This window comes from Megalops cyprinoides, chromosome 4 (assembly GCF_013368585.1).
Source record: "Megalops cyprinoides isolate fMegCyp1 chromosome 4, fMegCyp1.pri, whole genome shotgun sequence".
NCBI lineage: Eukaryota > Metazoa > Chordata > Actinopteri > Elopiformes > Megalopidae > Megalops > Megalops cyprinoides.
Genome location: NC_050586.1, coordinates 15150080 through 15176871, shown reverse-complemented (window position 1 = coordinate 15176871; position 26792 = coordinate 15150080). Strand labels below are relative to the sequence as shown.

Here is a 26792-nt window from a genome sequence, read left to right as displayed (position 1 = left end):
TTTCTGTCATATCTGAGATGTCATACAGTATGTTTTGTGAAACAATGAATGACGTCGGTATTCCTGCTTTCTGATTTGACACTTTTCCTGGACAAGAAGCCTACAGACTTCCGGTTTGAAAAATTGGGCTGTTTATTCTCTCAGTGCTCTGAGCCAGAGGGGAGACCTCGATCAGGATTAGTTTGTTAGCAAACACTCCACCGCCCGTAGTAGAAATGTCCGGCTTCGGGAACAAATTCAGTTCTTATTCTTTGACGCAGTTAAACGAATTACTTGAAGACGATGAAAAGCTCAACAAAATTGTTCAAGAAATGGATGAGGTAGGCGTTATTATGAATGTCGTTATGACTGGAATTTGTCAACGTTACTGGAATCTGAACGTTACGTTAGCCAGCTAGCTAGCAACCTGCAAAAGCAGTTGTCAGCCAGCCTTGAGTTAGTCATGAGATTTGTCCCAGACACGAAGGCCTTGGCTTTCAAAGATTCTTCTGTTTTGCAACTTCACAGCTAGCTGGCTATAATTATGAAATGATTTAGCTAGATAGCTAGAGCCTGGTGATCTAGTTATTCAAAGGGTTTACTGACTTTTTCTTTTATCTGGATAAGTTACCCAGAGAACAGAATAGCTTCCCTTTAGACGATTTCTAACTTACTTGCTGGATAGCTATTTATTGAGCCTTTGATTAAGATGAGAGAACAGCAAGGTGTATAGCTAACGATAGGATGGTGCTTAACTAGCTGGTCTAGTTAGTTATCAAGTAGTCAACATTTGACTCGTAATGAAATGTTATGTGATCTAGTCGCCTGCCTTGGTCCTAACGAAACGACACACATTTCTGGTGTTAATCTAGATATTGTATAGTGTGTAATGTGTATTTTTTTGTTTGACTGGTTAAATACCACCGCATTCTAACGTTAAACGTTAACAATGTATTTTGGTTAAACAACAGCTTGTGATTAGTAGCTAGCCAGCTATCTTGCTCGAGTGTTAAATTACGGCACCAAAATAGTCTTGCCAACAATATCAGATAGGTGACGTTAACTAAATACATAATGTCTATTTAGGACATTGTAATTTTTAATAACGTTAGTTGTGATCGTGATTTTACACGTTTTTTTTTTTCTTTACAAGTGTCGCCATCACTAAATAGAGATTTGGCCACATAAACAACGTTCGCTGTCTTTGTATTTTCTGTCTGAGGATGATGGTAGTAGTTTAATATTGCTTGCGGCGCAAAAGAGCAGTGTCCCGTCTGTATGTCACTCAGTGGTGAGGGGTTTGTAAATTAGGTAGATTTTTGTCTTTTTATTATGTATTTACGCTGCACGTGTCCTGTCCTTAGTCGGCTATATTGCACGTTTTAAAAACCGTCAGCATTTCTCCCTTGTACTTGCTAGCCAATGCTTCTTTCAATTTGAATGCCGAGTGTTCTCAGCGCGTAACGTCAGGTTGGAGTGATTTTCTGTTGAGTTCATTCTCTCAAAAAGTGATCACGGTTCTTATTTCAAGTGCGCGAATAGTTATATAACATGTTCTTAAAATTCAGTCGTAATCTTCAAAAAGTTGGTCCCAAGCCGCAAAGCGCGTCTGAAGTTGGAGTCACCGGATTAACGTTTTGGGACTCCAAATTTCTTTTGTCTTAACCCTCCTAATAATCGTGCTGAATTCACCTCCTACCTACGAAAAATTAATGGATTCATATTTAGACTACTTCATTATGTTGGCCTGGTGTTTTGGCTATTGCATTTTTAACAAACTTCCTAGGCATAAACCGTTTCACAGACTTGCACTACCGTAGTCTTGTAAGTGTTACAAGCCTCGTCCGCCCATTTCATAAGGGCCAATGCAGGTGTCGTTCGCATGCAGTCTGTCTTTCTATGCTTTCAGTTGTTGTCCGTATTAAAAAGAAATTTAATTTCATAATATGGTTAAAATTCACTTTGAGAATCCTAAATCGAGACCGAATGAAACTCCAGAGCAAATTCATTAATTATTAGAGTACATTTCATAGGTGTTTTTTGGAGCTGTGGTGTTTGCTATACTGTTTATGGCTGCTTGGTAACATTTTTATGTGTTGCCATTATCCCTTGCAGCAGTGTGATCCCAGCTCTGTATTGAGGAACAGTGAAGACTAAACACGAGAGAATGATATTGACCCCCGTTGAGGTCAGCAGGAAACCAGGGCTTGTCCGTTAAGCCTGTTAAGCATCGCCCACAATGCCAGCAGGCACATTTGCAACTATTTAGATTGACCCAGTGTTGCGGCTGGATGCCGAATGGTGGCCTGTACTGAGCCAGGTGCTTTTCTGCTTAGAAATCACTTTGATCAGGAAGAAATGAAATAAAAGACTGTCAGTTAGGTATTCCTCAAAGTGAGCATTTGCTCAGACTTAACACCATATGGAAAAAGACAGCATGAGAGAGGAAGCTGTGTGCACTTGCTTGGCTGGATCCGACCGGTGGTGGTTACGAGTTTAGCGATTGCCAAGTCGATAAGATGGATACCTGTGCAGCTTTGGGGGCTTTTAGATAAGTTTTTATGCACTGACATTTGCTTTGTTAGTTTTAACTCCTTTCAAGCCGACCTCCTAGACTTAGAATTATTGTCACATGCACAGCAGTAGCTGTTGGATAGTTTGGCTTCTTCGGCTTGTTGCAGGTCAGGAGCACCAGGGGCACCTGCAGCTCAGATATAAAGCGGCTTGGGTTTGTGCCTGAAAGCTTCTGACTAAATACTGATGGTCCCCCACTGAGGGCGATTCTGGGGGACTTATTATCATTCTGTTACAGTGCGAGACGTGCCAGGACAGAAAGGAACAGTGCATCCTTTCAGGAGCCCACTCTGATTGTGTGCAAGGACAACGGAATAAATTCTTCACAAAGGGGTGATGACTCTAAACTCTGATCTTAACAATTTGAACACATTTGGTCAAAATTCAGTCCCAGGAGTGATAGTAGATAGCATGATAGCAGGGATGGTAAAGTGGTACATTGTGTGTTTTTTTTTTTTGAACTAGGGTTTCTTGGGTCAGTTCAAGCATAATTTAAAACATGACCCTAACTATGTGCTGCTATTTGCATTTGAGTATCTTTGTATATCCTTGGCAAATTTTGTTTGCTTTGTCTTTTTTTTCCCCAGATAATTCACCATTGCTTTTGTTCATTTTTGAATAGTGAAAGCACTGCAAGTACTATTTCTGTTACAATGTTTATTTCAAACATAAGCTCAAATGGTCCACAAGTCACACCCTCCTGCTCTCTGAGTGGCTTAGCAGTTAAATTAAGTTTTCCGAGGGCTGTTGAATTGGTGGAGACAGTTTCACACTCCATTAGTTCGTCAGCTGCAGGTTGCCAGGCAGGGTGGCTTTGTAGGGTCTGACCACCTATAGTCTGGATGCCTAGTGGGTCTTGACTGTATTGGCACTTAGTGAGAGATCTCAATGGAGTGCATGTCCACTGCCAGGTCAAATGTCATCCAGTCCTGACACCTACAACCGCAGCTCTCCCTATACCACTCTTCAAAGAGAGTCTTGAGTCTGGCAGGAGGACCTGCATCATTGCCTCAAGCAGAAGCAGCACCTCTATGTTTCACAGGCTTTTGAGGGACACCTTGCAGAGGCACCTGTCCCTGAAGCCTGAATGAGAAGGGGGGTTGGAGGGCTGATCCTATAAATCAACAGAGGGCCGATCCTATAAATCAGCAGAGGGCCAACCTCTTACTCACCATGAAACTCTTTTCAGTGTGGTCTGCTGCGGTGTTTGTTCTCTTTCGTTGCCTGGCTCATTTCTCGGAAAGGTCCCTCGGTGTTTCTAGTAAGATGCACACGCGGTGGAGATTGGGGAGGCTCACTGGTTTTGCACAGCTTGTGGTGTTTGTGGCGTGCATATTGTGGTCGGTAATAGGATGTCAGGTATTGATCAGGTGGGAAATAGTCTGTCATCCAGTGGACATTCAGCACTGCTGCAGTGGGGCAGATGTGTATTCATGGGACTCCTGGGATGAATGATTCCTCTGTGCTTGTGGAGTCGGTGAGATATGAGCATGGTGTCCGTAGATATCCATTTCCATGTGAAAGGGAATGACTCCTGAGCGGTGCAGACAGTTTCATAAGCCACTAGTTCACGGTCAGAACTGGAGCAAGGTGGAAATATGCAGGTCTGGTTCTGCTTTTCTAGTGTTGTTTTTGTCAGGCCAAACGGAAACCACAGAAAACGAAACCATGCTACTTCAGTGTGAATCCGCTTTTGGAGAAACCTGTTCTTAGGTTGATTGAAATATTGATCATTTTTATCACCAGTAAAAACGGCAGGGTTTAAACTGTTTTAGCTTGTCATAATTTGCCAGCATGGCAAAAGGCTTCATGTCACTGGAAAATGGAAGCAGTTTAAATAATAGTACTGATAGAAACACAGTGGAACGTCTTCTGTTGATGTCTACAGTAAGACATGACCATAATGAGTGTTTTAGTCAAAGGCCATTTGAATTGTCTTCACAAGTTATGAGCACATATTTTAGCTGGCTAATCTCAGGACAGGTCAAAGATAAATGCTTCATGCTTTAAGCATCTCCAGGGTAGACATTTCACCAAGAATAACCAGCCTGTTCCCTTTTACCGTATTATTTTCTGAATGGCTCTGTCTGGGAGTGGGTGTAGGTGCCCAGCAGCGGTTTTGCAAAAAAAAGAAACGCGTATGGGAATGCTGCCAGGTTGTAGGCTTTAGTTCGCGGTTTGCGGTTGTAGTTCCCCCTTTGCGTCGGGTTCTGATGCTGGAAAAGTCACTGTAGCGGAAGAGAGGATGATGAAATGGCATTGCTATGCCACATGTCTCCTCTACAAGCCCCTCATGAGAGGCGAGATGATTCCCAGACTCAACATTCAAGCAGCCAGACAGAGCTAGCGCTTTGATGCAGCCGCTGCTATGGTCAGGAGTGAACAAGAGCTCGCTGGTGTTATGTCTCATGTCCAAATATTTATTTTTACTCTCAGGAAAGTTGCCATCGTCATGATTCATCATCTTAAGGTAGAGGGGCTGTTGACTGACAGGATCCTCTGTTTAAGTTTAAGTCTGAGTGGATACACAGATTTGTGTGTTGCACCCTTGTGTGAAAAGCAGTGATGGCAAAGCAAAACAACTGTGCATCAGTCACTCACACACAAGCCAGCTGTGAGTGGAGTTTGACCCCATTGCTCAATCCCCATTGTCTGAGAGAGGGGGGAGGGAAGGAGAAAGGAATGGGGAAGGGTGCCTTTGTCCGCTGCGACTCGAAATACTTTTTGTGCGATTGAAACGAGTACATAATGACGATAGACGGCCAGCCCAGCGCATTGTCTCGAGAAAAACAAGCCCGTTCACTGCGTGAGCCGGATTCCTTTCTCCGGGACTGAAACAGGGCTGATCCTGTGAGCACTGACTCATGAAGGGCATCCACAAGTCTCTGGCCTTTATCCCCAATGCCTGTGCTGTGCATGCACCAGGCTCACAGCTGTGAGGGGGTCTCTGTCTGAGCAACTCCCAACAACTGCTCAATGCTCGTCTTCAGTCACTGCGCAGCTGACTAAGAATAGAATAGTTTGATAAGCTGTCAAAGGGAACATCTTAGCCAGCTAGGGTGGCCTAGTTTTTCAACATTGCAGAATTGGGTTGCTGATTAAAATTACTTATTGATTGTGAGGTTTGTAATTACACAGCAGTGATAATTGGTACATATTAAGCGTGTGGCTTTGTATCATTTGCTGTCTGAAAATTTTTTCAGCTCCAAAGATTGAATTTTCAAATGATCAAACCTGTCTCACTTCCCCCAGGGTATTACATGCTGCATCCAGACACACTCAGGCAGGAAAGTTAATGTCAGTTTCAAATTTTACTGAATTCTTCAGTTCTGCTTCAGGAACCCTGACAAAAGTACAGCTGACGTTTTCAAAGTAATTTACCAGCGATCATATTGTGAAAATATGTCTGTGTTTTATTGGTGTCTGGTTTGGTTACCTGTGAATTCTCAAAAGCTACTCTCATACGAATCATTAGAATAAAGCTGCAGTTCTTGAAAACCTCAAGCAAGCACACTGTGAGTGAAACTGACATTATGACTGGGTTATTTATTGCTGAATCAGGGCTGCCATGCCACATGAGTTTTGAAGTCAGGAAATCTTGCTGTTTGTCACTACCTCAGTATTTGGTAACAATTTGTAAGCCTGTCATAGCCACTCACTGGTCACTGTCCTAAAAAGCACTTGCTGTAACTCAAGGACACACAAAGTCATCAACGGTTTCTGTTACCTGGCCTTTCCTTTCCACTTATCATACTAATGTTGTTTGTAGAAGTAGCTGTTTGCAGACAGATTAAATAAACGCTCATGGTCTTGCTACAGCTCAGTAACTTCCTTGGTGACTCGGTGCTCACAGCTGTTACGTGGTATTGTTCCGAATCACTTATTCTCTCACTGCTTCTTGCTGTATTTCTGTAGGAAGCTCTTAAAGCTTCCACAAAGGTACTGATTTTGGTGGCAAGACAGTGTTATTGAGTGGTTGTTTTCATTGCCTTTTTATTTCATTAATGGACTCTGGGCAGCGGTTGGTTAACTTTTCGTTGGTTAAAAAAAGGCTGCTTTATATCCATTCGCAACTCGTAAGGCAGGAGCCTTTATCGTCATTCGCAGGAACTGATAGGATCCAATTCTAAGGTGTGAAGCAAGGTACAATTTCAGCATGCACACAGCAAATTTCACCAAGAATCTCGGCAAACACGTAGCAGATTTCCAAGGATGATTAAAATAGCTAAATCGGGGCTGAGAATAATCATCCTTGTGTTTCATCTTGCCAATAATGTAATGTTATCAGGCATAAGGCAGATAAGAATACAGCATCTCGTATTTCTAAGACAGTGCAGGCAGTGAAGCAGCATGGCCAGGATTCCATCAGACAGTCTGAGGCGAGTATACCCCACTCTTTAAATGAAAGGCTCATCTCTTGCTGGTAGATGCCCGTTTCACCCTGTGGTGATGGGTAACTGGGGGTAATCGCCGTGGAATAAATGAATGCAGAGGTGCCGTGCCTTTGACTGAAGTATTTTGCCAGGCTGTTGCAGGTTATCATAGGTCAGCTGAACTGGTGAGATTCCCTTCAGAAGTGGAAACGGCAACAATAGCTTACAGTCCAGCCTTCAGCTCTGTACTGTATTGCAGGTCCTCCTTTCTCAACAGGTAAGGAGAGGGTGAAATTCCAGTGCCTTTCGAGTGACCTTAACGCATGTTTGTGCACTGTGCTGCCATAGAAGTGGCTTTTTTTGGAAAAATATTTCAAATTATGACCTCCTGTAATGGCCTCCCACTGCTCTGCTCAATTTCCCTGCTGTTTCCTGGAGGCAGGTGTCTCCCAAACTGCAGGAATAAATGTGTTGGCACTTTGTGATCCTATGATTGACAGCCCAGACAATTTGCACTACAGTCCCCTACTGTGAGGACATACATACGTGTGGAGGGGTTGTCCCACACAGGCAGGGAGTAAAAGTGGAAACTCAGGGGGGCGTTTTCAAGCAAAGAGTAAAAGTAGAAACTCAGGGGGTGTTTTTTTTTTTTGGACAACAAAATCAGTGCCTGGGTTTGAGGGAGGCTGGCAGTTAGCTGGGATTTTTTTAGGCACTTTCGCGGAGGCTGAGTGGTGGGGTGGCAAATTAGAGACGTGGTGCTGCGAAGCACAGTAATTAGCAAAAGACATAACAGTGAGGACAGGGTGGTGCAAGCGCTGAAGTGTCTCTTTATGACAGGCCAAGGGCTGTGTGTAACTACGTGCCACTAGATCTCAGATGCTCAGATAGTGGGACCACAGTCGCCTTGCTGTCTCCCAGAACCCTCCTTGTCCCAGGGCTCTTGGCATGGCTGTGTCCCGGGCTGAGTCCAGCCTTGCTTGCTTCCCACGCCAGCACTTTACTGGGCTCAAAATGAAGATGCATTGCATTATAGCCAATGATGTATTCCACACCACCCGCTGCTGGTGCAGCACAGCTGCCTCTCTGCAGAGCAATTCCATTCTTCTTGCCCCTTGTGCCACGCAGTCCGGGTGTGAACATATGACGTGGCGGTCACAGCAATCATAAATGAACCATTGAAGGTGAACTTTGGTCTGGGAGCTGTGCCATCCCCCCCTTTTTCCTCTGTAGACTCCCAGGCTGCTGCCTCCCGTAGGACACAGGCGAGGCCCCAGCCGAGTCTCTGCCCCTTGGAAAAGTGGGTGTGAATCTGGTGGGCCTGATCTACAGGACCTGCGCTTGGCTACCCGCTACAGAAGCGCAGGGCCACGGCTGATACGGTGTGCTTGGCTGAGAGCAGCTTAAATACAGGGCACAGAGGACGCGTCCTGCCCCTGGCCGCTGTTCACAGAGAGACGGGGAGCCGAGCGATGAGGGTGGGAATATGAGAGCCGCGCCATTGTGAGGGAGAGCCACAGCTCTTCTAACTCACAAAGAGTTAGTGTCCGATTGTGCGCGCAGTGGAATAACATTAGAGCAGCCACATTGTCACCTGAGACGGGGCGGTTTTAGTTGAACACCAGAAATGTTAATGTTAGTATGTTTTTCATAGCATTCATGTAGTATTGTAATGATAAAACATCATGGTTGTCATTGTCATAGTTGTCTGTACATTACTGCACAAAGACACAGCAAGCTCCAGCAAGCACAATACTTGATATACTCTAGCTGGCTTCTGTACACTAGCACAGCATAGAACGCACCTTGCATCAATACATAAATCAGTAATGAATGATAAATATTGCTGTACCTGTTTTTCATAGTAATTGTTGATAGTGTATCTGTGTGTGTGCGTACGTGCGCGCCTGCATGTGCGTGTGTGTCTGTGTATACCATATATAATACACATATATATAGTACATATATAATATATACACTGGGCATTGGTTCTAGGAAAGGAAACTGAAAAAGGGAGTGGTAGTGTACCCACAGACATGTGGTGACTAAATGGCATGTGTGTGACCACAGCCTCCAGACTCTGTCTCTGTCTCTGTGTGCCTGCTTGTTTGGAAAGCTGTGAAAGCCTGGAGAAATGGTCAAAATAAATGTGTAATGCGTAGTCGTAAAATGTTTACACAACCATATTTATTTACAGTAATATCTGGACAGTAAGTGACAAATCAGCTGGAACATAGGCAGCTAGCCAGCGGGCTGAAACAGGTTTTTATTGAAGTTCCATAATTAAGCTCAGTCACAACAGTAAGAGAGAGGGAAAGACTAATGTTTTGTGGAAATAATAAGTCTTGATCTAGGACAAAAATATCAAGGTTTGGTCCATGATAAGTGTTGTTATCACAAGAAAACGAAGATGTTGAAGTGATATTCCTCACTGGCACGCAACACGGCAAAGCCAAATATAAACACTGACCAAAAACTCGGCGAAATACAGCTACTGAAATGAAGAGTGCCACGTTATGTATGGATATGATGTTATAACAAGCCCTCTATTATCAGTTGTGTGTGCAGTGTTATTGGTATTCTGTCCTTCCTTAGCTAGCCAACATATGTTTCTGTCTGTCCTCTGTAATGACAATAAACTGTCCGCATTTAGCTGAATATCTCACTGTTTATCGTCATTAGAGAATGAAAAATACTGTAATGAACATTGCTTAGCTAGCCAGACGTTTCTGATGTGTAGTAACCAAAACTTTGTGAAAAGACAGGGATGATGGGAGAAACTGTCCTTGTTTCCTCAGCATTGCGGGCCAGTGAGTAATAATTCTTACTTCTGCTTTGACGTCACTGACCAAATCTTCATATATTTTACCCAGGTCTTGAGCTCCTCAGCTTGTCTTCTGCATTTCCTCAACCACAAAGCTGTGTCTGCATTTACAACACTGATGACAGGCCTTTGTTTCTGTTGCTCAGACTGGGACTTGCATAATTTGTGAATTGTGTGGATGGAAGGTACCTTTGATGTGAATGTCGGCTAGAGCATTCCTGTTCCAGTGCCTGTAGTTCTGATGTGACTGCAAACAGTTCCTTTTAGCGTTTCATGTGGAACCAGGATGACTGTAGGGTGTAACAGCGTTGGTGTGTGTCCTGTACAGATCCGGGAGGTGCAGCAGACCAAGGAGATGACCCTGGCCAGTAACCGCAGCCTGGCAGAGCAGAACCTGGGGCTCCAGCCCAGACTGGACTCTCAGAAGAATGAGCTCACCAAACGCTACCGCTGCCTACAGGAGCTGTTTGAGGCCTACCAGCTGCGCAAGTCCACTTTAGGTAAAGCCTTCCTGTACATGGGACTTGGAGGGCTCTAACACACATAACAGAAACCCTGTGCTTTTATTTGGCATCTGGTGTGCTCTGAGTAGCTTCTTTGAGCATGATTTTACACTGGGGCATTAATTACTTTTCACTGGGACTGTTTGTATTGCGATGCCTCGATTATCTTCCAAACCAAAGGCAGTAGTCGTGGTTGTCGTATTGCTTCCACACTATAATTGTGGTGTGCTCGTAATTTTGGGACAAGTCTGAAAGGCTATAGATGGTTTCCTGGATGGGTATCGCCAAGCCATGTGACAGAAATCACACCCAGCTGGGTAATTATGGAAAGAAATGGACAAAGTTGCATGGCAACAGTTGGTGGGGGGGAAGGAGTGGGGTGTAGATGATACCGTTGACTATGTTGGAATGTGGCTGTATTTTTTTTTAGTCCTTGTTGGTGTGGGAGGCATGAAATGTGAGACTGCTATGCAAAGTGGGGCAGCTGGAGGCAGCGTTGGAACCGAGTGGGAGTCATGTCTGCGCTCCCTGTCACCTCCCGTAGGTGCTTCGGGTGCGTGCGTGTTCGCGGTGCACCGGCCTCACCGGTTTGGCTAGATCTCACCTCGTGCTATTCACCCGGCTGCCCCCCGTCTCTCAGCCCGTAACCCCACTTATGACCTGTCATGAGGCGAACGCTGGGCAGATCCAGAGGAAGCGTACCGCTGCTGAGCTGCCCTGCGCCACCTTTATTTCACTTGCCCTGTCCTTTCTCTGTGAATGGGGTCTGTGAGGAGCGCACCCTGCTCCACAGCGCCGTGGCCACACCTCCCCAGCGCTGCGCATGCCGTGAGTAAACAGGTGTTGCCGGGGGCCGAGGTGACGCAGCAGTCGCCAGGCAACCTGCTCAAAACAGCGAGCCAACAATGCTCCCTCTTCTCTGCACCTCCGGAGCTCTGACGCTGATGGAGTTTGACTTCATTTTTCTTGCGTCGCACGCAGACGCAACCAAGAGCTTTTCCCCCAAGGCACACAATTTTGTTCCCTGTTCCTGGGCAAAAGTTTACTTTTAACTGAATGGTGCGGCATTAGTCAGACCGGTGTCAAACTGAGGTTAAGTGTCACTGTCCACTCAGTCTCCTGTTGACTTCTCCATGTGTCGCTTGGTTGGTTTTCTCATAAACTCCATATCAGGACTACTGTGTTTCCACAGTTAGAGCGGCACTGTTGTCCTAATTTTTTATCTGTAATCTGCTCTCACAGCTGTTCTGAGTTCAGTTTTTTTCCTCCCCCCTTGTCATCTCTGCTTTAGCTTAATTTGATCTGGCCTGGCTCCCTGAAATGTCCTACACAACTCGAGTGCTTTTTTTTTGTTTTATTTTTAATTGAGGAAGTAAACAAAATCAGCCACCAGTCATATGCGTGTGTAGAAAGAGGGGGCTTTGTGTCAGATGTAGGTAACCCAGTTTCCCCCCCAGGCAGGCTGCCCTAGTTATGGATTTGCAGCAAGCAGGATTCGTAGCCGCTCAGCTGCAGTGGAGCTCAGCGCAGAGCCGCGCGCGTTTGACCCACATGGAAAGCCCGTCTGCTGGCAAAGGGAGCATTGTTTGCCGTGACTCATCTCCGCGCCTCTCCCCTTAAATCCCCGCCATGGCAACAGGCGCCCCATGTGAAGCCCACATTGTGGCGGGCGCGGGTACCACAGCATACAGTGCCCCCCTTTGCCCCCGGGCTCCCCCCCCGCCCAACAGTGCCTCTTTGTGCTCGGGGGCGCGTGAAGGCTGAGACAGACGCGGCCGGTGGAGGGAGGGAGGGGGAGGAGGAGGACGGCAAAGATGGCCAGACTCAACCTTTCAGCAGATTGCAAGCAGCCCCGTATCAATTAGCAGCCCGCTGTCTCGTGATATCCCGGATCAGGATCTCCGACAGGCTCGAAACCTGAGCAGCAGCGGCGGCGGTGAGAGTGTGTGTATGTGACTCATGGTGGAGGCCGGGTGGAGGACAAGCAGGCTGCTTGGTGGGGCTGCCTGAAGGCAAGGACTCACTCCACAGGGGCCCCCAGGAGGAAACGCCAGTCTCACCACAGCACTGCGGTCAGACCCTCACCATGAGCAGCCAGCAGCGTGCACAGCTCGGTAAACCTGATCCCTCCATTTCAGCCAGAGCAAATCCTGTCTGTATGAGGCTTCCCGCTGCAAACGCCACGATGGAGACCTGACGCTGACTCTGCTGTGCTTTTCTTTTTCTTGTTTTCAACTTCCTGACATTTTAGTATGTTTTTCTTCCTCTTTCCCCTTGTGCGTTACTATGGCAGCGCTGATGACGGAGCGTTGTTTTTGTTTTCCCCTGTGCGAGTCCCGGTCCTGCTGTAGAGATGTAATTCCCCGTGACCGGGCACATTGATTCAGACAGCTGTGAAATGCCCTGCGTCATGCCCCGGGAAAGCTGGTTAAATTAAGCCTTTTATCTAGCATCATGCGGGGGGGGGGAGAGCGCGGGCTTTGTGGAGACGTGACCTTTTTTTTTCTTCTTCCTCCTCTTCCTCTGCCGTTCCTCTTGGAGTTCGGTGTTTCCAGCTCTGTCTCATTGTTTGCCGTGGTGCCAACTGTACCCAGCACACTGACTGGCAGACAGCCTCCTCATACATTCTCCTCATTAAAAAGCGTGAGACCATTAACCCTCTGGCATCAGAGAACACAGGACTTGGGGGGATGTTCTGAGCCAAACCGCACAGGCTACATGCTCTGTTTGGATCTCTGGTGGAGCAAGTGCGCCTATGTGGCCCGCAGGTAGAGGGTCTGGCTCAGGATTCATGCCTGGGATGCCAGCAGACTGATTTACATGCTGGAGGCCCTTCATGACACTGTTCTGCACTTAGCTGGGAGCTGAGTTATTAGTTCATTGTGACTGAAAGTGACTAAAATCCTGGGGCTACATAGCAGTCATAGAAAGACATGCACAACAACCTGGCCAAATTGTATCTTGCGCCACTTACGTTTCCCATCATGCTTCACTTGATCTTCATATCAGGTGACTTGCTTTACTTGGTTTTTGCAGTTCAGCTCTCAGGTGAAAAAAATTCTATCATCCCTCAGATTTCAATCCTTGCTTCCAAAACACAAACAACTCCTAACAGTGGAAAGGTGGAACAGTGCAAAAGTTTGTTACCTCTGTTCACAACTCATAATTATGTACATCCAGAAAGTGTAGTGACACATTAATCAAAACTGTGAATTTTAGTAATAGGAAAGTGGATAAATTGGAACATATTGAATTACAAGTACAGGTGCGTGTATGTGCATGTTTTATATGATGCTGTACTGGTGGATTGATTTGATCTGGTGCTGGCAGGGTCTGTCACAGAAATGGGCTTAGATGTAGTCTTGTTCCATCCACTTGCCAGATTGATCCCTCTGCTCATAGCTGTTATACTCACACAGGAGTTGCTGAAACAGCCTGTCGTGTCTGCAGCTTTTTGATTGGGTTTTAATCAGGACAGCATTGTGTCTTCCAGTCAGTTCCCCGAAGAAGCATGAGGCCATGTCGGCTACCTGCCAGGCAAAGCACAGTTCTCATCAGTGTAGCTGGTCATGAAGGTTTATCCATCACGCTCACCTCTGGTTATAATGCGAATTATATTCTGCATTAGTGTAGGACTCGGGGGGCCTCCTTTGTATAAACAGTGTTACAAGAACATTGCGGTCAGGGGGACACAAGTGCTCGCCGTATTATGTGGGACAGTTTATGCACTTTCAGTCTGATGGCTTCTGTAGTAGTAGACTGATGCATCTACAGTATAGGGGACAGGAGGCAGAACCACTTCCCTTCCGAGTGCAGGCTGTTGTAACATGAAGCCTCCTTTTTTGTTCACAGATCAGAGTTCTGGGAACGGCTCACTGGACACCCTGCTGGCCCTGCTGCAGGCGGAAGGAGCCAAAATCGAGGAGGAGACAGAAGTAAGCACACCTCCCTTGCACTCAGCCTCTCTTGTGTACCCACTTGCCAAAGAGATGCTGCTTTGAGTGCGGTCTTGCCTGCTCATGCTCCAGCAAGCCTTCCTGTTTTCACATCCCACAACTGGGAAGTAACTTTGTGATTTTGTGAGCATGTGATTTTGTTCTTCTTCTTCTGCACAACGAAAGAACCTACCATCACACTGTTAATAGCATATGTACTCCTGGCCGACATTGCAGTCTCAGCTTCTCAGCAAACACTCTCAACCCAGGAGTGTTGTCTAATGCATGTAAATGTAATGCCTGGATATAGTGCAGGAAACCCCGGTCAGCCACCTGCTGTGAAGTCTCTCAGTGGCAGTGCACCTGGGAGTTTGGTCGAACACTGGTGCATGTTTAGAAGGCTGCCCTCTGCAGCTGAACCTGCAGAAGGCTCTTAGACACACATACAAGTATTCACAGTATTCATAGAGTGTTGGTCTTGGTCCTCCATTACAGTGCTCTAGAGATATACTCCAATTAATGGTTGTGGAAACTGGATTTGACCTCTGAGTAACAGTCACTCTGTGTGCAGTCTGCTTTAAATGGAGCCTGTAATGATTAGAGCATGCACTGTAGAGGATGCTTGATCAGCCACATGTGTGCTTTACATCAGCCTTCTTGTTCCCTCTCCTCTCCTCCCCTCGAGCAGAACATGGCAGACTCCTTCCTGGAGGGGGAGGTGTCCCTGGACACCTTCATCGATGAGTACCAGAGCAAGAGGAAGCTGGCCCACCTGCGGAGAGTGAAGATCGACAAGCTGCAGGAGATGGTGCTGAAGGGTCACCGGCTGCCGCAGGCCGCAGCTCCGTCCGCCCGCCAGGAGGTCCCCGCCGCGCCCGCCTCTTTCCGCAAAGACTCCAGCAGCTCTCCGGTGCCTCAGCCCAGGAGAGCACCTCCCCCTCCGCCCGCTCAGATGGCCCCGGCGGCCGCCCCGCAGCCCGCCCCCCTCTTCTACCCCGCCACTCCCTACCCCCCCATCCCCCCCAGGGTGAGCAACCCGCTGCCGAATCACACCCAGGGCTACCCCCACGCCCCAGTGCCCTTCGTCCCCCAGTACCCCCCGGCACTGCCTCAGAGGCCACCCCACCGCATGGCTCCACAGCCTGGCTTCATCATGCAGTGACGGGGCCTCCGCCCTGCAGAGCTCGGCCTGCTGCATCTGAGGTACGGCGTGTGTGTTCCTGGGGTCTCTCTCTTCACCGGCGTGGCAGAGGAACGTGCAGGGGAGTACATCGTCCTTTGTCTGTCTGGATATCTCAACAACCATGGCAGCACTTACAGCAAAGCTGTGAATCTGAGCATATTTGTGGAGGAGTGATTCTGCACTCTTCCATGTTTGAATCCAATCAGGAGGGGAGGGGGGGTTGATTACAATGTCTTTATCCATAGTTGATTTCATGTTTTTTTTTTAGCTGAAAAAGACTTGGTAGATCAAGCATTTTACATACTGTCATGTCAAGGTATCCTTCCCCATTACTTCTGTTGATTTTGGTTACCCGTACTATATGTGTCAAAAGAGAAAAACAAACAGGTTGTGTTCATTTTTTTAAATTCCCATGTTTTGACTGAAGAAAGCTTTACATCGGTTCAGACCACAGGAGACAGTGGATACTTGATTAGAAGCTGGAAAGGCAGGAGTAAATCTAGATGCAAACAGACCTTACTGTGCTGTTTTATACATGTGAAAAGCAAATAACTTGTTTTTGCCATCCTATTGGAAAGAATTGAACATTTTTGATGACCAGGTTCATTTTACAAACCGGCAACCAAAGATGTTTTTACTTTACTGTGCCGTTTTCCTGTTAGATTAGATAAATCAATTAGATAGGACTTACAGTACTTCCAACTAATTGAAAACTGGATTACATATGTTCAAAGTTTCTGGATGGAGTGAATTACCAGGAATCCATCAGAAAAGTAACTCCTTCTGTGTATGCATTATGGCAATTCACATTTTGCCAAACTTATTTCCCATCTGTAAGGATTCTAAACTGCATATCTACAACGTTAGGAAGTTACAGCAGAGATACAGATGTCCTCTCACAGTTCCCCTAATGGTTGATAAGCTTGCTTCAGGTGCAGCTTAGGGAGGAAAGGAATGCTGTAAGCGAAAGTTCCCCCCTTCAGTCTCAGCTGGGCATGTTGTTTGTGTGTGGTTTAGGGGGTGAAGCCTAGTACCCAGGCCCCTCCCATTGTCCCCAGCAGAGTGCACTGTGGGGGTATATAGGACCCATGTAAGTTGTGGCTCAGGGGTGCAGAGCGTTGACAAGCCATCCGTTTCATTTGCGTCTGCAGTCACGACTGTGCCAGCTGTCACCCTGTAAGCAGCAATAAAGGCCACCAAGCATGGTGCTCCTCTCCAGGAATGTGTGTGTGCACTACAGGAGTGTGTGTGTGTGTGTGTGTGTGTGTGTGTGTGTGTGTGTGTGTGTGTGTGTGTGTGTATTTTATACTATAGTATAGCCTTTCATTCTATAGTAAGCCTATAGTATGCCTCACCTGGCAATTATACTCCTTCTCACTTACTCCTTGAAACGCCAACTGAGATGTCTTTCTTCACATAAAACCAATATGCATATAAAATGTGACCATTTGTATATACGTATATGTTTAAGGGAGTCGATCTTAAATCAAAGAGCTGCTCTATGGAAACTTGACATTTCTACCTGTCTAGTAACATATTTCTCAGTGTTTGAGTATCAACATTTCCGACTTCTTTGGATTATTTTGCACCAATTCTCCCCAGCCTCCTGCCCCCAGTAAATAGTGGATATAATGATCATTATTATTATTGCAACTACTATAACCACCTGAGAGGATACACCAGCACGCACGGCTGCAGTTGCAGTATAAAGGTACGTTGGCGTGTTGAACTGGGTTTCAGAGATGTGCTGTGTCTCGGTGGGATCAGAATTTATGTAACTACAATTACCAGGTTGTAGGGCCCTCGTTTTATTACATACATTATGTCATATCTCTTCAGGTCACATTGTGGTTTAGTTTTTCTTGTCAGATATTTGCCTGCTGGATGTCACTTTTATTTTCACGTATTTAGATAACCACCTCCATGGTTAAATCCAGTGTGCAAGGTTTTTGGGCCTAGTAGGTTGCACTTCCACCCAGACTTGATGGAACAGTATGGTTTCATTTCGCTGAGCTGGTGCACATCGATATGATATGTCCCTCATAATCAGGAGGTGTGAGAAAATAATTCAGTAGCATAAAAAGTAATTATGTGTCTGTCATTATGTGAACATCTGAAGTAACCTAACTTAGATTAGCACTACAGCAGAGGGGAATTCCCGGTGGTGTTTGGGATGCTCGTACTTAAGTCTGCCATATTATCCCTCTCTACAGATTGAAAACACTGACGCAAAGCCACTGTGTGCCTGTACTGAGCAGAGGGCCGGAGTCGAACTTGTCCTCGTTGCCCACTTAACTCCATCAGGTGTGGGTCTTCCTGTCCCCTTCGGTTCTGTGAGTCCTTGTTGACCACAGAGCTTTGGCAGCAGGCACTGGCTAGGTCCCAGCTCCTCCCGAGTGCAGAGCAGCTCAGGGCACGGTTTCAGCGGGAGGGAGGAGTCCCTCTGTCGGGGTCCCACTCTTACAACTGGTGCTACTGCGCTGCAGCCAGGTCGCATGTGAATGACGACCTCCTCAGGGTGCTGGTCTGCTGCTGGCAATACTCTTTCCACAGACACACTCCACTGGCATTGTCTGGGAAGGAAGCGGTATTGTTCTTGTGCACATCTTTTGGTTCATCGGCCTGAGGGAGTTTGGCTGCATTTAGCAAAGATATTCATTTTTTGAGTTACTGTTGAAATCAGTGGACGTTTGTGTGTGTTGCACCACATATCAAATGTCAGCAACAATGTGGGGAAATAACTGGTACAGCTTGGTGAGCAGTGGTGGGACATTGAGGCTTCAGAATGGATATAATGGCTGAAGCTGTTATGTGCTGACTTGTTAGAACCAATCAAAATACTTGACTCTTCACCGAAAAATACTATGTTTGGTTTAAATCAGTAAGGCATTGACAGTACATGGTAGCTCTACCCATTATGGAGTTCATAAAGCCTCATTCTCCTTACTATTTTTAGTTGTACATTCTAGTGAGAAGCCAGGCTGAGTCATCCACAACTGTAGGTGCAGAAAAGCCATTTGCCAATGTCGTCACAAAGAAAAAAAAAATTGCCAAACTAACTGACAAAGACCTAGCATGTTATTTACCATAAATGTAGCTATAGCCATCCCTTTCTGTGTTCATTTTATTTTTATCAGAATTTGCAAGATTTGGCACTCCTGTCTGCTGTAAACATTTAGGACAGGTCTGTGACACAAGGGCCTGGGTAAAATTGTAAATCCCTCAGAAATAGCTGTTTTATAATGTAAAATATTATCTTTTACACTCCTAATGTAAAATATGTTGATTGTTATTGTAATACTGTGTTGTATGACTAATGAAGATTGTAGTGGTGGACTGCAGAAGTTACCTCTGTCTATTTTTAATGCTAATAAATAAAAATGTTTTTATATCTGTCTCATGTCTCCTGTATGGTTGCTGTAAGCATGCTGATGTTTTCCTCTGGATGATGTCTCCCCCTGCTGGATATCTTCATCAGTAATCAACTGAATTACATTATTGTCATTTAGCAGATGCTCTTATCCAGAGCGACTTACATAGGTTACAGTTTTATCCATTTACACAGATGGACATTTACTGAGGCAATTCTGGGTTACATACATACAGCAGCAGTCCTCCACCAGGGAATTTAGCAAGCAACCTTTTTGTTATAAACCCAGCTCCTTACCACTATGCTGCACTGCCAAGCCTACTTTTTGAAACTGGGGTTGAACATACAATATGCCATCTACCAAATGAATGTATAGGTACCATACTTGTGTAACCCTTTTGGGGATGTTCTGCAAAAATAACAATTATGATGCTGAAGTTTAAATCCTTCATTCTTTATCTAAGCTAATATGACCAAACAAATAAGACATGTCTTATGCCCACAAATAAGTGGCCAAGTTTCGACCATGTTAAAATAGGTCATTTTGTATATGTCAGTCTCTTGACCTCTCTGTAAGCTTTAAAAGCATTTCTGTTAGGTAGTCTATAAGATATGACTTAAAACTTTACCAAGCTATCAAAACCTTTTGGAATTAACACAAGCAATCATTGAATAAACATATGAGTGCGTTTTGTCCTTGTAAATTGGGAGTGTGTGAAAGTAATTTTATTTGATTCTTGTGTGTAAATTAGGGTCTGAGGAAAAGGGCGACAATGCTTTCAGCCACATTGCTTCATATTAAAGCAATTTCGGTTGTTTCGGTAGCAATTTAGATGTTCACTAAAACTCATTTTGCACTGAGGTGAATTCCCTGTGTGTCCCCAGCTTTAGTACACTCAATGTAGAGCGGCTCCCTTCAGAACTATACAAAAATAGCGTGGGAGTGTCTCTGGAGTCGTTGCGTAAAGTTACGTCACGGTTTCAACGCAGGTGACGCAGGAAGTGAATGTGACGTTTGACGCACTCGTGTAACTAGCTAATGGCAGGAGGAAGAGCATATAGAAAGTGTGAAGAGGATTACGTGTCAGGTAACTACCTAGTGTTATGTCGGTGAATCTCAGCTTTTAAAGTCTTGATATTTTTGTTTAGCTAATGCACCTAAGGATCACTGTCGTACTTGCTGGTTTGCTGCCTGGCGACAGTTTGTTACCAGTGACATGTATGGAGTTAGCAAAAAAACTAGCCAGTTGGCTAGCTTGCTAACTAACATAGCTTTTAGCTGGCTGGCATGTCGCAGCTAAATTACATTTAGCCATAGCCAATTGGTAGTTATAAATATGTCACCGGCGAAGCTGTCTTCCACCTTCTGTAATGGCTAGTAAGACAACTTGCAGATGATTTTACTCATTGGTATGTCTCGATAGCTGACGTTAGCTAAGTTGTCTGGCTTTCGAGACGTGGCTAGAAAGGTTTTCTGACTACAAAACAGATTAGCTAGCTAGTAGCTTGCGTTACATAGTTATTCCATTGAATCCTTAACTTTTCTAAAGTGCGATATACACGAATCTGCGATTGGAATATGTATCGTAACGTTAACTATTGTTTATTGACTGGTTTGCCAACCAGGTGCTAGCTAACTGATTGTAACACTTAGCCTCAGCTCAAACTTAACCGAACTTAAAACAGATTGCTAGGATCTGTGTTCACTCGCTTACTTTAATAATATGTCTGAACATTTGTCACACAGGTACTTGTAAACGGAAGCGATGGCGAGTGCGCGAATGCCTTTGGACGAACAGCATGTGACGGAACCCGGGGGGCCTATGGGTAGAGATCGTACCCTACCAGCGCTGGCAAGTTATTATGATTGTCCGACATTATGCCACTTAGTAATTTAACGTGGGAAGCTATAGCTACCCTTTTCTGTACTCCATACTGACATAGCTGGAGGAAGAACTTGCGTTATAATACAAAAACTCTTTTTTATTGTGAATGACAGCACCCTGACCGAATGGAGGACCGATGTTTTGTGGCATATAGGCCCCCGCCGCTGGAAGCTTCTTCAGCACAGCTGGAGGAGTTCCTGGAGCATGCTCAGTTTATTGCCGACGACCTGGACTGGCTGCTGTCTCTGCCGCATGACAAGTTCTGGTGCCAGGTCAGTGACTGCACTATGTTTTGATATATTAGATCTCTGTAACTGAAGAGCTTCGTCATTAGCTGTGTGATGGGTGCCTCCACTGAGACTCGGCAGTTCCTCCTGTCCCTGTTTTGTGGCTGTGGCTCAGGGTATGCTGTCTGCTGTTCCTGTAGGTGGTGTTTGATGAGTCCCTTCAGAAGTGCCTAGATTCATACCTGCGTCATGCTCCCAGGGGGCTGGACCCAGATGCACTGCCCACCTCCCCTGCTGTGGTTGATATGCAACGGCGACTACACCGTTCAGTCTTCATGACCTTCCTGAGGATGGCAACACACAAGGAATCCAAGGTGGGTGTGCTGCTCATGATGGCCTCTTTCACGTCACATAGAATTTCAGCAGAGGCAGAGGATTAGGCTCAGGAAACAAGATCTTCAGCTACCAATATGTGTAATTCATGTGTTTTTAAGAGTCATTGTTTCTCTTCAACATTGAATACAAGTTTGATTAGTGCCTGTCTTTTCTCTCAGGAGAACTTCATTACTCCAGCTGTGTTTGGAGAGATTATTTACAACAACTTCCTGTTTGACATTCCCAAGATCCTGGACCTGTGTGTGTTATATGGAAAAGGAAATTCACAGCTACTTCACAAAATGATCGGTGCACTTGTTTCTCCCTTTCCTAATTTAGAGTTTCTAAAAGCACAGACATTTCAAGTTTGACATTTCAGTGTTTGCTGTTTGCTGCTTTTTATCTGTAACATCTTTTTTTTCCAATAAGGAATGTTACCTGATTATGATTGACACTTATGTGTAATCTGCTAATGACCTAATTTGAATGTCTGTCTCTTTCAGAAAACATCTTCACTCAGCAGCCCAGTTACTATAGTGACCTGGAGGAGGCGGTGCCTACAGTTATACAGGTATGAGGCGCTTATATGTACTCCCACACTCAGTAGACCGGTCATTTGTTACAGTTACACTGTAACTGATCTGGATGCGGTCTTCCTTCCCCAGGTGCTGGACACCATCCTGGAGAAGTGTGGCCTGCAGGTGGAGGGAGCCACTGCGCGTGAACCCCTCAAGCTGGGAGCCCAGGGAAGACCCACTGCCATGACCATGAGTCAGAAGGTGACTTGGACACATTTAGAAACGCATCACCCAAGGACGGACATCTAAGACATTTAGTCATTTTTGTGGTTCAACACTTACCTTGAGTTAAAGTCTAGTTTACTTATGAATATGTAATTATCAGTAAACTATGGCAGCCATTATGCACCAGATCACAGAGATATCACTACCTTATTGATTTGCCACCCGCAGGATCTGGCGGACCTGGTCTTGTACCTGTGTGACTCCTGCACCACCATTTACTCCTTCCTTGACATCTTCCCCACTGCCTGCCGCACCTTCCACTCACATGGTTTCCTCAGCAGGTAAGGTTGCGAGGACACCCCCACCTTCAACGTGCAACTGTCAAGCCTGAGATATATGTGCCTTATGTAGGAAATATATGTTGTAATAAGTCACTTACTGCACTTCTTAGACTGGCTTCATTCTATGAGCTGGCTGTGCCTGACATTGAGAAGGCTGTGAAAAAGAGGAACTTTGATAAGAGGTAAGTGTTGTTGCTTACGCACATCGGTACTGGTCAGCAATTGGAGCAAAAAGTAGTGGACAGCATGGTGACTCTTCCCCAAACCCAGTTTACAGGAGGACCTGTGGAGAAGGGTGTCACATTCCTGTAGGAAGATGGTGGAGATCGCTCACCTGCTCCTACAGCACACATGCTTGCAGCCCATTGTGGAGGGGTGAGAGTCCACCAGCATTCTCATCTCTTCATACTGAGTTGTTTTACCCTCAGGTTCAGATGAACTGTAGATTATCATTCCCAGTTTATGTAGAGAATCTGAAATGTTATCTCATGCACTAAGCTTCCTGAGATGTTTTGTTTATAATTTTTTTTATCTCTGTGGTTTGTAGTTCAGAGAACATACAGTCCTTTGTGGAAGACTTTCTACAGATCTTCAGTGCTCTTCTCCAGGAAAAGAGGTATGAACATGTGTAGAATAGTTACATTCTTTCTGAGGAGTCTTCCTCGGTGTAGAAATGTGAAAGCTTCTCTTTTATGCTGTGTTAGGATGTTAATAATAAAAAAAATTCATGCCACTCTGAATGTTTGGTGTTAATTCTTTCTATGGGCCAATGAAAATGTTGTTTCTCTACCTAGGTTCTTGGCTGATTACGACGAGCAATTCCCTGTGGCAGATGACATCAGCCTCTTACAGCAAGCCTTTCCTCCTCTGTATCCTCTACATTCCTCCAGCATTTGCATTTTATTGTGTTAGCTTCACCACAGATGGAAAAATGTAATCTCTTCTAAGTACTTTTCTCCTGTTGGGTGTTGTCCTTGATCCTGACTTCTCTGCCAGCGACGAGACCAGGACATCCTACCTGTTGCAGGGTGTGGAGTCTGCATGGGAGAGCTTGGGCAGGAAGAGGCTTAGGCCAGCCCCATCAGCAGCCCCACAGGAAGTGAAGAGCGTGGATGGGGCTCTGGCTGACAGAGAGCAGGACCAGCCCAACGGGGTACAGAGTGCTGCAGAAGCCCAGGTGGATTCCCCTCAGAAAGGGGACAATGTAAGTTTGGAGGCAGTTTACACTCATGATCTGTTGTGTTTGAATTTAGACTTTGATTACACAGCATACATATCCTCACATTGCCAGTTGCAAATAACAGTCCTCAAACTGATTTCTGCAGAAGTATGCTTCAGGGTCCATGGCAGAAATAGAGGTAATATGTGGTCAGTAGATTTCTTTTCCTGATAATTGGTTACTCTCATTTAGCACTTTCATTATGGCCGTTTACTTTGTTGTACAGAAACAGGCAGACATACAAGATCAGCGTATCTAGTCTTCAGGTGATGGTCATCACAGTGAGATGTGTGACGCTCTTGGCCACAGTGAAGGCCACCTGTATGGGCCAGGGTGTTCCTCTGATGGTGGGGGCCGTTTCCCGTAGGGAGCTGTCTGCACAGTGAGCGCAGGGGAGCTGGAGTCCCTTTTGTCCCACATCAGAGACCTGCTCCCAGACCTGGGCGAGGGCTTCATCCTGGCCTGCCTGCAGGAGTACGGCTACAACTCTGAGGTGGTCATCAATAACATCCTGGAGGACAGGCTGGCACCTGCTCTGGACAAGCTGGACCGAACCCTGCCCAGGTAAGGACACCTGGGACCTCCTCTCTCCATTCCTCTTCCCTTAAGGTGTTACTGTTTTTTAGACAATGTAAATGTGCTCAGGGACCTGAAGCATGAGAATAAGGGCGTGTGCTGTGATTAAAAGTGGGGTTAATGACACCAATTCCTCTGTCTGTCTCCTCTCAGGCCAGTGAAAAAGGAGCTGCCATCTGTCCTGAGCTCCAGGTCCAACGTGTTTGATGATGATGAGTTTGACGTTTTCTCTCGGGATCAGCTGGATATGTCTCGCATCTGGAAGGGTAGAAGGTGAGAGGAGGCCAAAATAACAGCTTATCTCCGTACTCTCCAGTCAGTCATAATCTGGACACAGGAATTTCTCTCATTTCAAAGCTTCTGTATAAAAAGAAAACCACTTCAGAATTTCACACTTTATACATTCACTCGATAGAATGCCACAGCAGTATTTCCTACCCAGTGCTCCTTGGCTAACGCCATGGGTACAAGACAATGAGTGGAATGTGTGCGGCTGGTGCCTGCAGGCAGGGGGAGAGCCTGCGCGACATGCTGAACGACAAGCAGCACATCGAGGAGCAGCGAGCGCGGTACCAGGCCTACCAGACCGTGGTGGATGAGGTGCCTGTAGCCCCGGGGGAGCAGGGGGCCGGAGGCGGCGCGTACTTCACGGATGACTACGACGACGAATACGACGACACTTACGATGTCAACCAAGTGGGAGCAAACGACCTGGATGAGGACAGCGACCTGCTGAACCGCAGGTATGACCCAGGGCGCACTGACCATGCCGTGTTTTGTATCGCGCCACATATTACGCTGTGACACGCAGCTGGTTCCTTCATCTCGGGTGTTCTGATGGACTCTGACCACCTCTCCACAGGCCGTTCACCACCCCCCAGATCCTGCGCGCTGGAAAACAGGTCCAGGGCAAGCAGCAAGAGGGAGACGAGGAGGAAGAGGAAGAGGAAGAGGAAAAGGTGCAGACCCACTCTGAGAGAAAAGATAGGAGCAGGTTCTTTAAATGTCCACGTCTCTGTTTTTAACAAAGTCTTTTGTCTAATCTCCCCCCAAGGATGATGAGGTGAAGAGGGACCACTTTGTCCAGGACCCTGCGGTGCTGCGAGAGAGAGCGGAGGCCAGAAGGGCGGCCATGCAGAGCAGAAGAGGGTGCGTAGTCACAGCTTTCCTCTGAAACGACACACCCTCTTACAAGCAAAGCTGTACGAAAAACTGCCTTTCTATGAAATGGCACACACTGTCCCACATAAAACTGTGGAACACACCGTCAGGCAAAACAGAATGAAAGAAATGGGTGTCATCTCTCTTAGTGACCATCTATAGCTTATTTGGTTGGGATCCAGACATCTGTATTAAATTGTTATTTAAGTTGGACTTTTTTGGTTCTAAAGACGGATTACTGCGGAGAGTAGGGACTTGACTTGCCTGGTCGTGTTCAAACATGTGTTGTTGGTTGTTACAGGTACAGGCCAGAGCCAGTTAGCCACGTGGTGGGGCGGCCCAAGGGCCAGGGCCAGACCACGGAGACCACGCTAGACAGACGCAAGAAGGAGGCCAACAAGAGCCGAGGTGCCAACCACAACCGCAGGGCCATGGCTGACCGCAAGAGGAACAAAGGCATGATCCCATCCTGATGCACACCGTTGCCATGGACACTTCTTGCCAGATGCTGGAGGAGACGGGCAGTGACCAGAGAGACAGTCGAGGCTCAGGTATCCCAGGTGACCGCAAAAGTGGTCACTTCCTGCGTCAGGATCCAGTTCCGGCCTCCCTCTCTTTGTGACTTCTAAGGCTAATCTTGTCTCCCTCATCAGTTTCTTACATACCCAACTCTATTTTTCGTATAATTCACACAAACCAGAACGTCTTTCCATCACATAGCCTAGTTCGGCAATGCTGATGGTGAGTAGTTCTTTTCCATTTTATAACTACAACCCTGAGTTTTAAGTTCAGCAAGATTTTGTTTGAAGTTTCTTAATGAGATGGACTGTTAAGTGACCCTCCACCTCCTAAATGCTCCTTTTTTGTTAACCTGAAAAAAAAGCTGCTTGGTCACTGAAGACTGACGTACTCTGTAAACCAAAGTGCTGATGGACACGCAGTGGACATGTGTTTTGCCATGTAACAAATCCATTTATTAAAAGAATGGATGTAAACACGTTCTGTAACATTAAATCAACATTAGGGTAAATCGACTCTAGAACAACAGAATCCAGGGAGTCCAACCTGAGAAGCTATCCCCATCACTTTGGAAAGACAGGTGGTGTCTGATGAGTGTGGAAAATCAAAAAGGCAGGTGGGAAAAGAGGTGAGGCAGTGCACACAGAGGGACATGCCTCACCTTGACCCCTCTTAAACAAAGTTTGCTGCAGCAGCAACACTTGCCGTTAGCTTTGCGTGTGGACAAGCATGAAAGGGCTGGTGTCTCTTAAGCAAACATTCTAGCGGTGCCATTTCACCATGCACTGCAACTATACAAGAAGCAACAATAGAATATCAAAGAGCATTTTTCTAACAAAAGGCTTATTTATGATTGCTTTTGTATTGAGGTTGTGTCAAACTAAATAAAGAATATATTAGTAAATACTTTTACCTTTTAAGGTTCGTAATTATTTTTGAGCTGTCTGTTTTCGTGCTTACCAAATGTGGTCTTGGAGACACAGAGCCACAGCTTGGATTGAGTA

At 46.0% G+C, this 26792-nt stretch overlaps 2 protein-coding genes across 2 annotated transcripts; both read left to right on the top strand.

Annotated features, from left to right (window-relative positions):
* Nucleotides 1-125: 125 nt before the first annotated feature.
* Nucleotides 126-18641, top strand: vps37ba (VPS37B subunit of ESCRT-I a). Its single transcript, XM_036527610.1, has 4 exons — nt 126-320; nt 10079-10250; nt 14106-14188; nt 14877-18641. The coding sequence occupies exons 1-4, from the start codon at nt 216-218 to the stop codon at nt 15348-15350; spliced, it is 834 nt and encodes a 277-aa protein (XP_036383503.1). The 5' UTR covers nt 126-215; the 3' UTR covers nt 15351-18641.
* Nucleotides 18642-19753: 1112 nt separating this feature from the next.
* Nucleotides 19754-26790, top strand: ascc2 (activating signal cointegrator 1 complex subunit 2). The gene is made up of 19 exons (XM_036527102.1): nt 19754-19829; nt 20489-20594; nt 20741-20899; nt 21055-21228; nt 21409-21538; nt 21733-21800; nt 21895-22008; nt 22201-22313; nt 22424-22495; nt 22584-22688; nt 22861-22929; nt 23108-23182; nt 23310-23517; nt 23900-24096; nt 24262-24381; nt 24615-24851; nt 24971-25067; nt 25163-25257; nt 25571-26790. The coding sequence occupies exons 2-19, from the start codon at nt 20508-20510 to the stop codon at nt 25740-25742; spliced, it is 2292 nt and encodes a 763-aa protein (XP_036382995.1). The 5' UTR covers nt 19754-19829; nt 20489-20507; the 3' UTR covers nt 25743-26790.
* Nucleotides 26791-26792: the final 2 nt, after the last annotated feature.

Bases quoted from the DNA above. Each gene is read 5' to 3' on its own strand.
- vps37ba (XM_036527610.1), top strand. From the start codon at position 216: ATGTCCGGCTTCGGGAACAAATTCAGTTCTTATTCTTTGACGCAGTTA. The intron at 321-10,078 runs GTAGGCGTTATT...TGTCCTGTACAG, and splicing joins TTGTTCAAGAAATGGATGAG to ATCCGGGAGGTGCAGCAGAC. The intron at 10,251-14,105 runs GTAAAGCCTTCC...TTTTGTTCACAG, and splicing joins GCTGCGCAAGTCCACTTTAG to ATCAGAGTTCTGGGAACGGC.
- ascc2 (XM_036527102.1), top strand. From the start codon at position 20,508: ATGGCGAGTGCGCGAATGCCTTTGGACGAACAGCATGTGACGGAACCC. The intron at 22,496-22,583 runs GTAAGTGTTGTT...CCCCAAACCCAG, and splicing joins AAGAGGAACTTTGATAAGAG to TTTACAGGAGGACCTGTGGA. The intron at 22,689-22,860 runs GTGAGAGTCCAC...TGTGGTTTGTAG, and splicing joins TTGCAGCCCATTGTGGAGGG to TTCAGAGAACATACAGTCCT.